Raw genomic sequence first — 17,303 nt, forward strand, 5'->3', positions numbered from 1 at the left:
ACTATAACATTTTGAAACAACTTTTCTCTCTAGCTGGTATGTGCTAATGTTTCCCTTTTATTTAGTTTTTTTTTTCTTTATAGTACTGTGATAGTACTATTGTTGATATTTTTATATAATGTTAATCAGTAAATTATTTTTATAATGATGAGTTTGTCATTTGTCACCTCTTCTGCCACTCACCTGCCAAAAGAAGAAATGTCTTATTAAGATTCAGCAAAGTTGGGCAGCATTAACTTTTTCTTATACCCAACAGCATAACCAATCGGCCTGTGCCAAGATTCTGGACTCTGAGAGGACATCATGTGTTTTCAAGCTATGGTGCGAAACATCCAGTAAGCCAGCAAAAAGATGGAGGTCAATGAGTAGTTTTCCTAATGAGAATTATGATTTTTAGCTGTATTTCTGTAAAGAATCACATAACTGGAAATCACCTTTTAGTTGAGAAGATGACAATTGGTCAATCCTAGAAAGATCTCTAATGGGTTCCCGTCTATTTAGTATCCTCAGATGAAATTGTAAAGAATGACTGCAACACAGACAGGGATCTTAAAAGTCTCCCAATTCCCCTGGAGATGTGGATAAGACAGAATCTTAGAGACCAAAGGTCATGTCTTATTTACCATCCCCCAATTAGTGAATGGCTTGGTATAGCTCATCATAGTTATCTAAATGTGAAAGAATACAGGATATTTACTAATCTAGTATGGGTTGAGGTATTCACTTTGCCCTTTGACAAATGCTAATTTAACTGCTTATTTAAACAGAAAACATCTAAATGGACTTTTTATTTTTAAGCAATACTTATTTCTTATATTTAAAATGTCTGAGGTGAAGTGATCACAGAGGTCTTCTGGTTTTCAGTGATGTTTCCAGGCAGCAGTTAACCATCAGTTTGTATAGAGAATTCTTCTTCATTATCGGCATCATAGTTATCATCACCATCATCATCGAAATGTTTATTGAGAAGCTTCTATGAGCCAAAAGTTTACTATCATATCTCATGCCTCTATCTTTCTCCACAGTGTGGTTGCAACTATGTTTCATCTGAGGCACCAGTACTGAACAGTGTCAGCATTTTGACTGACAAGACCAGGAGGAAGCAGGGCCATTCATCTCTGTTTTTCTAGATACAGTAATTCTCTTCAGATAACCTAGGACCACTCTGCTAATTTAGGCATCATCCACATAATTATGAAATTTCATCATCAGATCATTGTTGTCCTTCCTCAAGAAATTTAAAATGTCATACAGAAGAGCATGCCTATTGAAACTTTCCCCCAGTTCCAAACTGATCTGATATCATCATCATTGCTCTTTTCAGAATCCAGGTCATTACCCAAATAAAGATCCAGTATATAGTCTCCATGCATATTTCACATATACATATACATGTACACGTACACGTACATGTACACATATACATACACATATATATATATACACATATATTCTGGTGATGTCATCTCACTTATGGTTTCTCTCTTTTTTTTATCCTCACCCAAGGACATTTTTTGTTCAGGTAGAGTGGGAGGGAGAGAGAGGCAGAGAGAGAGAGAGAGAGAAACATCGATGTGAAAGGGACACATCGAGTGGCTGCCACCTGCACGACCGACCAGGGCCGGGGACAAACTGCAACCAAGGTACATGCCCTTAGCGGGAACCGAACCCTGGTCTCTTGGGACCGCAGGCTGATGCTCTAACCGCTGAGCCAAACCGGCCAGGGCTCACTTATGGTTTCTTAAAATATAATGTAATATGATCTGCAGACACAGGTGAAGTATTTATTCTACATTTTCCTTATCTTGTAATCTAGCACCTCTGAAAAAAATGTTAATATAGTTTTAGCATCTTCTTTTATTTCTTTATTGATTTTAGAGAGATAGGAAGGGAAAGGGAGAGAGAGATAGAAATATCCATGAGAAAGAACATCGATTGGCCACCTCCTGCATGCCCTGCTCTGAGGATCTGGCCCACAACCTGGGCATGTGCCCTGACTGGAATTGAACTGGCGACCTCTTAGTGAATGGGTCAACACTCAACCACTGCGCCACACCAGCTGGGCTGCATCTTCCTTTAATATAAGTTATTTTTACAACTAGGATTTCAGTACAAATCTCAGTATTCTCAGAAGAATCTGGCCTGATACTCCCAGTCATCTTTGGAACAGCACACTCCCTCCAATTAAATACACTGAAATTTTCAGCCTTGTCTACTAATGTTGACATACCTCAGATGTGCTCATTTATTTTTGCATATGTCTTACTAGTAGAATTAGTTTTGCTTCAGTTTCCCTATTATCTTCAAGCAAGATTATGTTATTTGTACCATTTGCTCACAAAGGAATTATGTACTTATTTTGTTGAAAATTTCTGCCCAGCAATATTATTTACATTCAACGGAACATTTTTAAATTGAACTTTCTTTCTCAAATGCTTCATTATAAATAAATGAAACTCCCCATTATATGTGACATTTATACAATTTTAAACTTAGATTTACTCCTAAAATAGTAGGTATCCATTGATAGGTTGCTTTTTACAGTTCCCATTTCTTTCATTGACATGCAACTGACATAGAACATTGTATTAGTTTTAGGTGTACAACATAATGCCAGTTGTTTTCATTGAACAGTCTTAGTTAAGGACTCTCATTATGGCTCCTACCTCCAAATCTGAATGCATCTTGTGACAGTACTGTTGAACTAGATAAGCAATCTTGGTTGTAGGTCCTTGCTTTTTATCACTTTATTTCTTGCCACTCCCTTCTGGCCTGCAAAGTTTCTTTTGAGAAATTAGCTTACAGTCTTAGGAGAGCTCCTTTGTAGATAACTAACTGCTTTTCTCTTGCTGCTTTTAAGATTCTCTCTTTGTCTTTAATTATGATGTGTCTTGACCTGGGCCTCTTTGGATTCAGCTTGTTTGAGATTCTTTGTGCTTCCTGGACCTGTGTGTCTTTCTCCTTCACCGAGTTAGGGAATTTTTCTGTCATTATTGTTTCAGATACATTTCCAATTTCTTGTTCTCTTTCTTCTCCTTCTGGCACCCCCATGATGCAAATGTTGGTATTTTTGAAGATGTCCCAGAGGCTACTTATAGTATCCTCATTTTTTTGGAATTCTTTTTCCTTTTTGCTGTTCTGATTGGGTGTTTTTTGCTTCCTAATATTCCAAATTGATGGATTGCTTCTTGGTTTCACCTACTCGACTATTGATTCCCTATTAATTATTCTTTATTTCAGTTAGTGCATCCTTCATTTCTGACTGTGCATCCTTCATTTTTGACTGGCCCTTTATTAGCTCTTGAGGTCCTCACTAAATTTCTTGAACATCCTTATAACCAGTGTTTTGAACTCTGCATTGGTTAAATTGCTTCCATTTTGTTTAGCTCTTTTCATGAAATGTTGTTCTATTCTTCATTTGGGACATGTTTCTTTGTCTCCTCATTTTGACTGCTTCCCTGTGTTTGTTTCCACGTATTAGGTAGAGCTGCTATGTCTTCTAGGCTTGGTAGGTTGGCCTATTGTAGTAGGTGTCCTCTAGGTCCAGTGCCACAGCCTCCCTGATCACCCCAGCTGGGCACTGGAGGTATACCCTCCATGAGGACTGTAGACCTTTCAGTTGTAACTGAATCTTAATTGCTGTTGGCACATCAATGGGAGGGATTTACTCAGGCTGGTCAGCTGCAAGGACTGGCTGTGACCACTGACCACCAACCTCTGACCACCTTGGAGCATCAGCTATGCCAGGGCCCACCACACCGAGTAAGATTTACTTCAGCAGGTCTCTGGTACACACTGAGTGTACCCTTTTAGGGTGTTAGTTGTGGAGGTGGTTGGGTGATAGTGCTTTAATGTGGTCTGAATGTTCACTGGGTGTGCTGGCTCTAGGGCCTCCTAGGAGGAACAAGCCACTGCCTGTGTTCTATCCAGGGCCATCAGGCATAAGCTGCAAAGTGATCTGCAGATAGCTGCTTCTTGTGCTGGGCTTGAAAGTGCCCAGACAAAGCCAAGCTGTGAAGCAAGCCTGCTGCTGCTAGTGCTGGACCTGGCGCCACTTAGCAAGAGGTATAAGACTCACTGAGGCAAGATACTGCTTGTTTGAGAGATTTTTAGGAAAATCCAAAGCATGAGTCAAGACAGGCCATTTCCACAGGAAACAGCTTGAGTTGGCCTGAAAGTTTGGTGGGGCGGGGCCTCAGGGAATCACCAGGGCGGGGCAAACAGTGTGAGCCAGGTTGCTGGAGTCCCAGATATGGCAGCTGTCTGCCTGCCCTGTGGGGGAAGGGCTCATCAAAGGAACAACAGCCTCCACCAGCACGTCTGTCTGGGAGAAAGCTGCCTCTCCAGCTCTCGCCCTGATGCCAAACAACTCACTTCTCCCCCATATGTCTCTGGTGCCTTTTAAGCTGCCTCCTCCACGTTGGAGCCTAGAGGGTGTGAGTTCCAGTAAGTCCATGTGCGGGCCCTTTAAGAAGAGCTGCCTGGGCCTCCAGAAGCCTCAGCCTCCCTCAGCTTCAGTTCCTGCTGGTTTTTACAGCCAGAAGTTGTGGAGACTTCTCTTCCTGGCGCTGGAACCCTGAATTGGGGGAGGAGGGCTGGTGTGGGACTGGGACCCCCTTGTTCCTTGGGGAGGACTTTCCCAGGTAAGTTATCCCTCCTGATTTTTATCCGCCACATGTGGGTGTGGAACCAACCCTTCTGTGCCTCTGCCCCTCCTACCAGTCTCAATGTGTTATCTTCTTTAATTTCATAGTTGTAGGACTTCCAATCAGCTCAATTTCAGGTAGTTCTGAATGATGGTTGTTCTGTAGTTTAGTTGTAATTTTGATGTGGTTGCGGGAGGAGGCAACTACGGTATTTACATATGCTGCCATCTTGACCGGAAGTCTCAATACAGTCTTTAAAGTTAATCTGATATTTAAACTCTGAGAAAGGTATTAACCATGATGAAATTTGACTTTTATTAGTTATCTTTCACCCTGACTGAATATCTTCTGCTCTGCCAACTTTACAAAACATTAGACTCTTTTGAACTCAGGTTACTTTTGGTAACTTTGTCCTGAAAAAAATCTACCAGTTTTCAAAAGCCAATTTATAATGGGAATTATGCTTAAGTCAGTGTTGGCACTTTGTTCAGTCCATTTCCCAGCCTTAAGTAGATAATACAAGTTTGTATGTACATCTACTTTTATTTAATCATTTAAAAAGTGTTTAATACAGTCATGCTTGATGATGCGGTGCAATACCTAAAGGCTGGTATTAAGATATGTTTCTGATCCTCTGAAAAGCTTTTCTCACTCAGTAAGCTGTGAACATTCACAATAGCTTTAAAGATAATCCTCCATGAGTTATTGTGGAATGATTCCTACACCTAGATTATTCATAGCAAGGAAATCCTCCATGAATTATTGTATAATGATTCCTGCACCTAGATTATTTGTAGCAAAGAAAACTTGCAGCATGCTCCCTAAAGGTCCAGCCAGTGGAATAGTATGCGAAAAGCATCACCTGGTGGACACCAGCGATGAATTACCAGCTTCATTAAAAAATTCATGGAAAAGATTTTCATTAATAACACTGATATAATCATATTGTAATCCTTTGCTGAAGCAATGTCAAATTATATAAATGGAACAAGACATAAAAGCACCTGAGATATTTACAATTTCAAAGTATATTCAGTGAGGGCATAATATCCTTCTGTTCAAATTCATATTACAAGAAGCATGGGTTTATAGAATCTGAATTGTGAATTCAGAACAAAAACAGATTATTTAATTTCAATGAATTATAGAACTAATATATTTAAGAATGAGATGATTGCAGATTTAAAAAAAAAAAAAAATAGTGTTTACCAGTCCCAATTTCTACCCCCAGTCAAAAAAGTGTTGAATAATGATCAGATATTGTATCAACATCAAAACTGTTATGGACTTCAATTTGGTCTAAGGGCTCAGAATTAAAATGTCTTTGTACTTAAAAAAACATGTTTAAATTTATTTGAAAAATTTAAATTATAACACAAAGATTTTCTAACCTAAATAATAATGCCCTAAAGTGTATAATTTTTTAATTAAACTTTTTATCTGAGATCATCGTAGATCAGAAGCAACTGTATAAAATAATACAGCGAGATCCCAGGTACTCTTTACCCAGTTTCCCCCAATGGAAACCTCTTGCAAAACATTAGTACAGTATCAATGCCAAGACACTGGCATTGATGCAGTCACGGTGCAGAACAGTTCAATCACTACAAGAATCCCTCGGGTGGCCTTTTGAAGGCCATGTCCACTTCTCTGTGATCCCCTTCCTCTTCTTAGTTCCTGGCAACCACAAATCTGTTCCTCATTTCTATAATTTTTTCATTTCAAGATTAGATAAATAGAATCATGCAGTACGTAAGCTTTTGGGGTTGCCTTTTTCCACTCGGCAGAGTTCTACAGAAATGCTTGCAGGTTGTTGCATGTATCAATAGTTCCTTCCCTTTTTTGCTGAGTAGTATTTCATGATATGGGTATACCACTGTTTAATTACTCACCCACTGACAGACATTGGGTTGTGTCTAGTTTGTGGCTATTATGAACAAACTGATAAATGTCAGTGTCCATATTTTTGTGTGAACATGTCTTCATATCTCTGGGACAAATTATCAGGAGTGCAATTTCTGGGTCTTTTTGTAGTTGTGTGTTTAGTTTTTAAAGGTACCTCCAAACTGTTTTCAGAGTAGCTACATATGAATATTTTACTCTTTCTACTTTCAAGATTTTTTCTCTCCTTTTCTATAATTTGACTATCATGTATTGCCTTGGTGTTAATTTCTTTGGGTTTATAGTATTTGGATTTCAGTCACCTGGGCTTCATCAAACTTTTTGAATATGTTAGTTTAGGTCTTGGACAAATTTAGAAAGTTTTCATTTCTTCAAGTGCTTTTTCAGTACTGCTCTCTCTTTGCTTCCAAGGTTGCAATGACACAAATGTTAGATGCTTTATTGTAGTCCCATAGATCCCTGACTATCTATAGTCAACTTTTTTTCAAGGTATTTTTTCTTTCTTGTCCATATTGGGTTATTTCTATTGTTCTATTTTCAAGTTCACTAAGTCCTCTGCTGCCTCCATTATGCAGTTTTGTTTTGTTTTTTATTTTGGGTTAATATATTTTTTCGGTTCTAAATTTTCAATTTTGTTCTTCTTTATATCTTCTATTTATTTGATTGGACTATTTTTTCATTTATTTCAAGCATGTTTATAATTGCTTGATAAAGGATTTTTTGCAATACCTACTTTAAAATATTTGCCAGATAATTCTAACATCTCTATCATCCAGTTATCTGTTGGCTCCCATTGATTTTGTTTTTTCACTTAGTTTCAGAACCTCATTCTTATTGATATGAGTAATTTTAAATTGAAACGTGGACATTTGGGGTATTATGTTATGAAAGTCTAAAGGCTAGATGTCTAAATTCCCAGTGTGGTCTCTACTCACGCTGGAGAGGAAGACTTTCTCTTTCCTGGCAGGATTGGAAGTCCAGACTTCTCAGACCCCACAGCCTGGCCAGCAGGAAAGTCTTGGCTCCCTGCCCCTGGCTGCTGTGGTTAAGAGGTGGGCTACATTTTTTCTATGGTATTCACTGAAGAAGAACTATCATTATCTTACAATTTTTTGTCTTGCTAGGCTGTCCTTTTCCTGGTCCTTTATCTGGAGAGAGCAAGCTTTTGTTGGGCCTTTTTTTTTTTTTTGTCTGTGTCCTTTTGCGTTTCTGGGTTGTGGACTTCTTTCGCTCAAGACTGGTATATATGTGACAAAAGAAAAATATTGAGTACTCATTCCCATATACTTCCTTAGGTCCCAAGATTCCTAGCCAACCTACTTTCTCACCTTTCAGATTCTTCCTATGTTTGTTACATATATAATATCCAGGGGTTTTAGTTGTACATAGAGGGGGAGTTATAGAAAAGTATATTTATTCCAGCTTCCTGGAAATAGAAGTATAAATGATAGAATTTTAGACACTATGGTTATTAACTTTCTATGACTATAATTGAATCATTTTAAATACTTACCAATAGACTTCAATTACCTCTTATCTATTAGCTTCTACATGAATTTCTGGGATATGCCATCATAATTCGGTTTATAGATTTTTTTTTAAGTATTTAAATCTGATTTACTTAGAGAGAGAACATATTTCCTTTCAGCCATATCTTAATGATATCAAGATAATATGTAATTCCCTATCAGGTGAATTAGAAGTGAACAAATCATATTAGATGTATCAAGGTGAAAAGATGGGTAAAAATAAGCAGATTTAGGCTTAGCTCTTATTTGAATGCCAATGGCTAACACAATTGGAATAGTTTGGGTTGTTCAAAGTAATAATTGTGTGTTTACCTAGTATAATATCACTGGTATCTTTCATTATTATTCTAGCCATCTTTAAAAAGGGAACTAAATAAAATGATTGTATTTTAATGCCAGGTCTCAGATCTACTATAACAACATAAGTCACTGTTCTCTGCTTTGGCACCATCATTTCCCTTCACATTGCCCGAACTCGACCGAACTGGGGCCATTTCCTCCTCCCTGGATAGTAATTTACACCTTCCCAAAGCTTTTCTGAGTTCTGCTTGGGAGATGTCCTCTCTTTCCCCTCTTAAAGCCCTTCCGTCTCTTCAGCTTTATCTCCGAAGTGCCAGTCTATACCTTACCCTGATAATGAATTGCCAGCTCTTGGGGGAGACAGCACTTTAATTCAGTTTTAAAGAATGAGTTAGAATTACTCAAAGGTGCAAGGCTGAACAGGGAGGGAGAGGAGGAGGAGGTGTAGGGCACTCACATGCTTTGTTGGCAGAATGGGTTAATGAGTTAAAGAACAGAGGAGGAAAACCACCCAACAGATTTTAGCAAACTACCAACAGCTTACTACTGGCATCGATTTTGAGACTAGCAGTGGTTGGAAATGAGGCTAGAAAGGGAGCTAAGTATAACATTAGGAAGGATTTGTATTCCATGAAAAATAGCATACTTTTTTAGTAACCACTTAGTAGACATTCAATTTTTTCATTCTTACATTTATCTTAATTTGCTTTAAATTACAATGACATGTATATCCTTGCTGCAAGATTGCCACTTCCTTTAAAATAGGATTGTATCTAAAACATTGGCTCTAACTGGGGGCAATTTTGCCCCTTAAGGGACATAATGGCAATTTCTGCTGACTTTTTTGCTGCTATTGTTAATCCCCACCCAAAGGTATTTTTTCATTGATCTTCAGAATGTGGGAGGGAGGGAAAGAGAGAAGAAAAAAAAAAAAACATCGATGTGATAGAGACACATAGATTGGTTTCCTCCTACTCATGTGCTGACCAGGATCAGGAATCAAACCTGCAACCCAGGTGTACGCCTTTGACCAGAATCAAACCTGCAACTCTTCAGTGTGGGGGCCACACTCTAACCACTGACCCACACCAGCCAGAGCACTGCAGACATTTCTGATTGTCCCAATTGTTAACTGCCTTGATTGTAGGATGTTACTAGCTAAATATCCTATGATGTAAACAATTCACAAAAAGAATTGTTTAACCCAAAATGTCAATGATGCTGAGGTTGAGAAACCCTGGCTTAATTCATCTTTGCAGTTCAGGTAGCAGTTAGCAGACTTGCGCGTTCTAGGAGGCATTCAGAGTTGTTAGAAATTATTTTAGGTAAGTTTTATAAATTGCTATGAAGGAATATAAATTACATTAGAAATTTATATGGTGTAGGAAAATTAGAAGATAACGGGTTTATGAATCTTGATCAATTTGAGGGAAACAAATTTTCATTTGCATTTAGAGGTGACCAATTTAAAAGCTAAAATTCTCTCAATCAGCAAGCTTTTGTGATGAAATACAGCAGGTTTTACTTTTCTATCAAAGGAGCTCCACTGATAGCTGAAGAATTCAACCAAATACAGTTAAAAGGTCTCTGGTGAGCAGAGGACAGTGCCTCCTGCATTTTGGTAGGGTCGTGCAGTTACTTACGTAGGATCTAGTAACATTGTAATGAAAAGGTTAAACTTTTGGCCCTGAATCTCAGAATTTATCACTGCTGTTTACCTACATTTTTATTCTCAAAGTAATGAAATGATCAGTAAGAATCAAAAGATAATTTGTGATTTTTGTAAAAACAAAATTTGCTTTATAGATCATGCAAGTAACAAGTATTTAAAACTGAAAATAAGAGACAAATTATTAATAAATCTGTAGCATTTAGCCATGGGTGGTAAGGGCTTCATGTGGAGGAAGGAGAGGAGCTATAGACATACCCAGGGCATTTAATCAAACCACTGCCACCTTACCTAGCCATAGTTATATCCAAGTACCAGTAACAGAGTATCCATGGGACCAGGTCACTCAATAATTAGAGTATTTTTATGGGCCCTGGTGGATGAAAGATTAAAAAGTGTTAGTATAATCTATTTTTTCAGTACCCTTGAAAATACCTAAATCACCATATGATTTTGTTTGGTCAAGTCAAAATCTTGACTTGAACCAAATGGGAGATGCTGGTTTTTAATAGTAACATGTACTGGAAAAATATGTCCTGTAAAAACAATGATCCTGATGATTCTTTTATAGAAGGAAATAGTTCTTACCATCACTATTTTATTGCCAATAGCAACCTATAATTCAAAGGCGCTGATTTGATGATTTTTTGAAGATATTTTTTAAAAAGAAAACCGACACTGCTAAATAGAACATCAGCAATATCCTTGTTTAGCTGCCCATGATGTAGACTGATTCAGATACTACCTTTGGGGCTTGGAGAGCAGGGGGCACACCCTCCCTCCCATCCAGGATCTGAAAGCAGAAGCCCCGAAGAGTATGTTGTGCTGGTCCTCTCTCCCACCCCTTCCTCCCCCGAGCAGGGTCACAGCGTCTGTGCCAGGATGGCCACTGTTTCAGCCCACCCCATTCTCTGCAAGAGAGCTTGAATCTGTCTCAAACCCGGATTCGAGATATTCTAGTTTCCTTTAACTAGACCCCCCTTTGTCTCCAAATAGTTCTGTGCTCATTACATACCTATCAGGGTCCTCTCTGACTTAAAATGCTCCACTCACATCTCCCAGAAAGAGCGCTGTCAGCTAATAAAAAGAACTTCATTAGGCTTATCAAGCACAGCAGCCCGTTTCTCAGCCTCCTGATGGAAGCTACGGTGTTCTCTAATGCTCCCTCCCCCACACCAAATGCAGTCCTGGGGGTGAGTCCTCAGCCAGATCAACGCCTTTCTGAAATCGTGAATAACCTTCATCACCATTCTGAGGACATACTTTTAAAGATTCTCCCAAACTGGATTAGTTTAGGGAACAACTTTTCTACTCATCAGGAATTAGATTAGTTTGCTTCCTTCCAGCATTGCTCACAACTTGACTAAATAAATATTATACTGATATGAGGAAATGCAAAACCACTCAGTCCGAGGAGATAGATGTCAAACAACTTTTCTGTGCTCCTTTACCAAGTTCAGTAAGTGAAGACTTGCCTGACCATAAGGACCTTTCTGTGGTGTGTTTCAGAAAGGACAATGTGATGTGTGTGATCCTGAATCTAAAGCACTGTGATACTCACTACTGACAGGTGTCTACCTCATGCTTCTCTGTCACATGTCCTCCTAATTATACTTGCTATGCTTGGTTCCTGTCACAGGTCTAAATAAAAGTTCTTTTTGCTTTATAAAGTATCATGCAACCTACCGTGGAATCTCCTTAATATTCTTCCCTGGAAACATTTTTTATGATAGTCCTTGGTTAATGTAAGTAGATTAGAAGTACATTGATTGGCACAAATGCAAATGTTATTACATTAATGAAAGGCCATAATTCTTTCTTCTTTTCCTGCACCTAAAATAACTTGTTTTAGATTGCCTGGCAATTAGCAAATCTTACACATAATTGCAGGTCAGAGGAAAATATTTACTTATCAGGCAGATAAGCATCACTTGAATCAAGAATCCACACTGGAGTCAAGATGCAGTCTGATGGACCATTTTGGAACCCTAAATCTAGTCGTAAACGGCCTGCCTTTGAAAAGTCACTCCCCAGCGAGCTCTAGTTCTGTTGCTGCCGCCTGTCTAAAGCGTCTTTGTTTTGTTTCAGCTGGCAGGGTTCGTCTACGCCTGCTATGTTGTGAAATGTATAACTGAAGAAGAGGACAGCTGTAAGTATGAAAGCTCTCTTCTGTTTCTTTCAAGTTCAAAGCATCTTCTTTACTGCCTCCTACCTAGCCTTACTGGTTCCCAGACACTATCCCCCAACACATCATTAGAACAGGCAAGAAGCCTTTGGTAGCCACAGGGCTAAAGTGTTTTCATACAAATATTCACGATGTTGAAACATTGAGGAAGGGTTCGTTTTGAAAACTTATTTCTTTTTTATGGGAAAGTACTTTTAAGATCTGTTCCTCCTGGAACAATTCCAATAGGGAATAGAGATGGGAAACTGGAGATGGAAGCGATTTCGAAATGTGGTTAACTCGAGTGTTCTCTTTTGATAAACTAGTAAGAGGTATTGATAACTAATCAGTTTTACCCAGGACCACAAACCTTAACCATCGACAATTTGCAATAGTTCCGAAAACTCTCACAAGAACTGACTTCAGATTAAGACATGAAGTTTGTCTTCAGGAAAGCAAGTGTCCCAGGCAGATGATCAGTATCTCTCTAGAATAGTGCCTCCCGGAGGGGGTCCCAGGAATGCTGGTTGCACAAGATGTACTGCTCAAAAAAGATCCCAAAGCCAAATAGGTGCGACACGGAAACTTTCGAGTGCGCATTTACACATTCACATCTTTGTGACTCCTGCAATAAAGAAGTGTATTCAATATTTCTTAATCCACAGTTTTGCTTTAACCAGATTATACTGAGTGAGGTATATTCTGGCCAAACGCACATCACATAGAGAAACCGCAAATAGTTTTGCAGTTTATTATACTCGCGGTCTCCTGGGGAGAACACTTCATGCCGCCTAGAGCCACGCAGAAAGCACCAGGGTAGGGCAAAGGCAGAGACAGAGAGCAGGACTGTGGCAAACACCATTATCATGTTTTTTTTTTCCATCTAAAGAAATGGGCAAGGTAGGCTAAGCAGGTTTAGCATTAGAAAGCAAAGTTTGAAAGTAGCATTTTATGACATTTGTGTTCACTGTGACTATTAGAGAATATGGATGGGGCTATCTAAAGTCTCCAGATGTTTTAGGTGAGCGAAGGCTTACTTGGAATCAGCTGGTGGTCATTTTGTAGATGCTAAGGCATCAATTTACAAAAATTAAAACTATAGTAATATCCCAAACATCCGAACACAGAATGCCTTTTCATTAGAAATCTTAATATTCCAGAGAAATAAAATTCCAGAATACTCATTTCAAGGAATTCTGCCCTAGGTCAAGTTTTGGCCAAAGCCAAATACCTTTGGAAGATCAGGTTTATCTTTCAAGCACCTAATAAATTATTTTCCAAAAGACTCTAAAATGAAGCTTATGTTTTAAATGTGCTTTGATCACAATACCTGATCTTCCTTTATTAATTCAACTTCTCATTGGCACATTTTATAATTTTATTCTTTTTGCTCAGTGGACAAGATATGAATTACTTTTTAATTTTTATATCCAAGTAGACTGAGGCTTACCTGAGAGTTTCACGGACTAAACAGCCTGCTGGAGACCTGTTCTCTGCCCAGTTGTGTCCATTTACTTGTGGTCATTCACACAGAGGTGACCTGTTAAGAGTGTTGACTACAATGCATTTGGTTGGTATTTCCATGTGTTGTCATAGTCTTGGTCACCTGTCTGTATGTTCATGCCTAGGCACTGCCTAGAACACATGACTTCCAATGCTCAAAGGTAAAGAAGGTTTAAATTTGCTGTCTAATTTTTAGTAATTATGTCACAAAGGAAATTATTTTGATCCTTTAAAAGTATTCTGGTTTGATGAAAGTCACACGCACACACGCACGCACGCATGCACAATCTCTCAGAAAGTCCTGGTACATGGGAAAATGCCTATGTAAACAGGGAAGGGATGGATCTCTGTGTCTGTTCTTACTGCTGTGGATTTGTAACGAGCATCCTGACAGGAGTGCTGTGCAGGAGAAGGTGCTAATTTCCACTCCTCAGAGCCTCTTGGGGAACAGAGGGCAGTCTGGGTTCTGTACCTGTGCTGAGATAACAGCCCAATTATGGCAACTGGAAGATTAAAGTATTCTTGTAATATGAAGCTGACCAGCCATGTGCTCAGTTTGACACCTCAGACCTCAGCAGCAAGTGTGTCAGGGAGCCTCAGAGGCAGAGACCTTTGGGACCCATGGAGAGGGTTCAGGCTCCAGGAGCAACGACTCAGACCTAAACATTAATAAGTAGCAGTAAATGATTATTGAACTAGAGGGAGTGAGATTGCAGTCAGGTCCCATGCCTGAGAATTTTGTTTTCACTATTCCTTCTTTTAAACAGTATCTCACTTGCTTTTCTAGAGCCCAGTTTGATTAATATTTATATAGACATTTTAATGCAAAGTCTTTCCTATGAAAGAGCCTGGACCTTGAAGTTTATTTACATCTCTTACCCTTTCATTATCTAAGCCAGAGCCCGGCCTGACAGGCAGCCTGGCTGTGCAGACTCACAGGACACCACTGCCATCTGCTGTGCCTCCCAGGAGACAGCCACCACCCTGGGAGCAGAGATGTCAGACAGGAAATGGGACACTCCTGCCCCCCCCCCATTAGTCACCTGGGGCTGCAATAGCAAAATACACAAACTGGGTGACTTAACCAACAGAATTGTATTTTTCCACAGTTCAAAAGGCTAGAAGTCCAAGATCAAGGTGTTGGCAGACTTGGTTTCTTCCAAAGCCTCTTTCCTTTACTTCCAGGTGACTGACTTCTTGTTTTGTCCTCACGTGAGCTTTCTTTGTGTACATGACCTTGGTGTCTCTTTTTCTTCTTATAAGGACACCAGACCTATTGAATTAGGGCGCCACACTTATGGGCTCATTTAACCTTAATGACCTCGGTAAGGCCTCACTTCCAAATACAATAACTTGGGAGGTAAGGGATTCAGTATATAAATGTGGGGGAGGGTGCACAATTCAGTCCATAACATCCCATATCCAAACACACACACACACACACACACACACACACACACACACACACACACACACCATGCGGCTCCTGGATATTTGAAAGTACCAATGGGGCACAGTGTTGGGCTAACTTCACTGGCCTCCCAGCCGTCTGTGGGTAAGAGGGTCCAGCTGCAAGGCTGCTGGCCTGCTGGGCTCCATGCTCATGGCCTCCAGGCAGGAGTATATGGTCAGCATCTCCTGCTGTGGGTCAGAGTGATTTACCTTCAGATGAGTAGCTCCTCACCAGAAAAAATGCTGGGACCCTGATCCAGAGAATGTGCCTTGACCCTTGAACCCTACTTGTGTGGGGCAACCATCGCGACATACTTTTATATATTTGTTCATGAAAGCAGCCGTGCGTCTTAGGGAGAAAGGCTTTTTCCAGGAAAGCAGACATCCCTTGCTGCGCTGTCTCTGTAGGGCTCCTCGCTGTGCATGCTGTTGCCAACCATGCCGAGCTTTCCTTGTGGCCTTCAGTCCTTTCTCTTCCTTCTACTTGTTCTGTTTCACAATCGTCTGTGAAAGAAGTAAACTGTTCTGAGATTCCTGGCCTGATGTCTATTGTTATATACTGTGCAGCTCTTCCCTCACTGAATCCTCAGTATGCACCCCATTCAGGTGTCTACTTGCAGTGATAGGGCTAAGAACGTACGTCTCTGCTTCGTTAGCATTCTTAGATGGAAAACATCACTAATCCAGAATGGAAAACATCCATTTAATTTCTCACATTTTATTATGTGTTTTATAAACTTTTTGCTTAATAGTCAAACTAGAACTAAACATCAATCCTCAAAAAAAATGGGTCCATTTTTCTAAGTAGACACTATCTTTTCCAAGAGAGATTTGATGTATTTGCAAGTGTTATTAAATATTCAAGTGATCTGGAGAACATTATGGAATGTCATTTTAAAAAGTATTCTGGGGGACTTATTTGGGGGACAATATCAAAAAAAAAGGCTTTATAGATTTTAAGCATATCGATGAGCACATGCGGGAACCCACCAACCAAGCACAAGTTCACAGAAACCTGTCCTGGATTCTTCAAAATCACTGGCCTTCAGATAAAAGTCACAATTGATTTATGGAATCTTTCATTTGAAAAGCAAACCACAGGAAATTATTCACTTCTCGGAGGCTAATAATTTTCTGTTATTTTTGTTTGATTTTTCTTCTAAAGCCGGCTGGCCTGCCCGTCTGTGTATTGAACTGCATTCTGTATGTTTTGATCATTTTCCATTTTGTCAAGATCACTGAGTTTGGATGCAATTCTTTGAACACAATCATACACTGTCCCACCTGTGGGGGAGGCCAGAAGGGGGAGCAGTGAAGATTACTCCACCATTAAAAAATATTTGTTGCTTCTTATTGATAAAGAATGTATGTCAACTGCAGAATGTATATAAAATACAGATATAAAAATACAGAATGTGACCCCACAATTCTAAATTGGTTCTTAGTTAAAATTTGGGCATATTACGTATCTCCTGGTCTTCCTTCATTCCTTCCTTCCTTCCTCCCATCTTTCCTTATCTATCTATCATCTGTCTATCTACCTAGTTGTTAGGGCCACACCATAAATCTGTTTGGTAACCTGAGCTTTCTTTCTTGTTATTTATAAATCACTCTACAAACATAACCTAAGAGGCAGAAAATTAGCAGTTTGAAAAAAAAAAGATGCCACCTTATTGGGTGTCAGGTTGACAGGCAGAGTTATGAGAATTATGTGTCTATTTTACTTTTTAAGTATTATATTCCAGTAGTCAAATTAAAGAGTAATATGTTATTGTTTTACCATCTCTTTATTACATGTGTTTTGGAATTCTGAAAGTGACTAAGTGAGATAATATTGTCCACATCTGCAGCCTCTGTCCCAAAATAAACCTTGCCATTGCTTTCCTCATCTCTGAACAGAATAGATGTTATCAGAACCTGGAGCCCCAAACTATAGTGGCACATGGTAGAAGGTGTCACCTTGCTCCTTCTCCAACTCCCCAAAGCACAGGAGCTCTGCATTTATTTAATTTTATGACTTCTTGTTCTGCGTAAGATTTCTTTTGGACTAAGAATACCACAGGGTTTAAAATGATGGAAAACTATTGCCTATGGCTCTATTTCAGTACCTTAATTTTATATACCCATAAAGAGTAAAT

General features: G+C 39.3%; 1 protein-coding gene across 1 annotated transcript in view; it reads left to right on the top strand.

Annotated features, from left to right (window-relative positions):
* Positions 1 to 17,303, top strand: part of NKAIN2 (sodium/potassium transporting ATPase interacting 2) — a 502,753-nt gene that overhangs the window by 471,649 nt on the left and 13,801 nt on the right. The window contains exon 6 of the mRNA XM_036247759.1: positions 12,135 to 12,195. Within this exon, the coding sequence (XP_036103652.1) occupies positions 12,135 to 12,195 (61 nt within the window). The remainder of the gene's footprint in view (positions 1 to 12,134; positions 12,196 to 17,303) is intronic.

The sequence above is a fragment of the Molossus molossus genome, unplaced genomic scaffold (genome assembly GCF_014108415.1).
Source record: "Molossus molossus isolate mMolMol1 unplaced genomic scaffold, mMolMol1.p scaffold_m16_p_8, whole genome shotgun sequence".
Classification (NCBI taxonomy): Eukaryota; Metazoa; Chordata; class Mammalia; order Chiroptera; family Molossidae; genus Molossus; species Molossus molossus.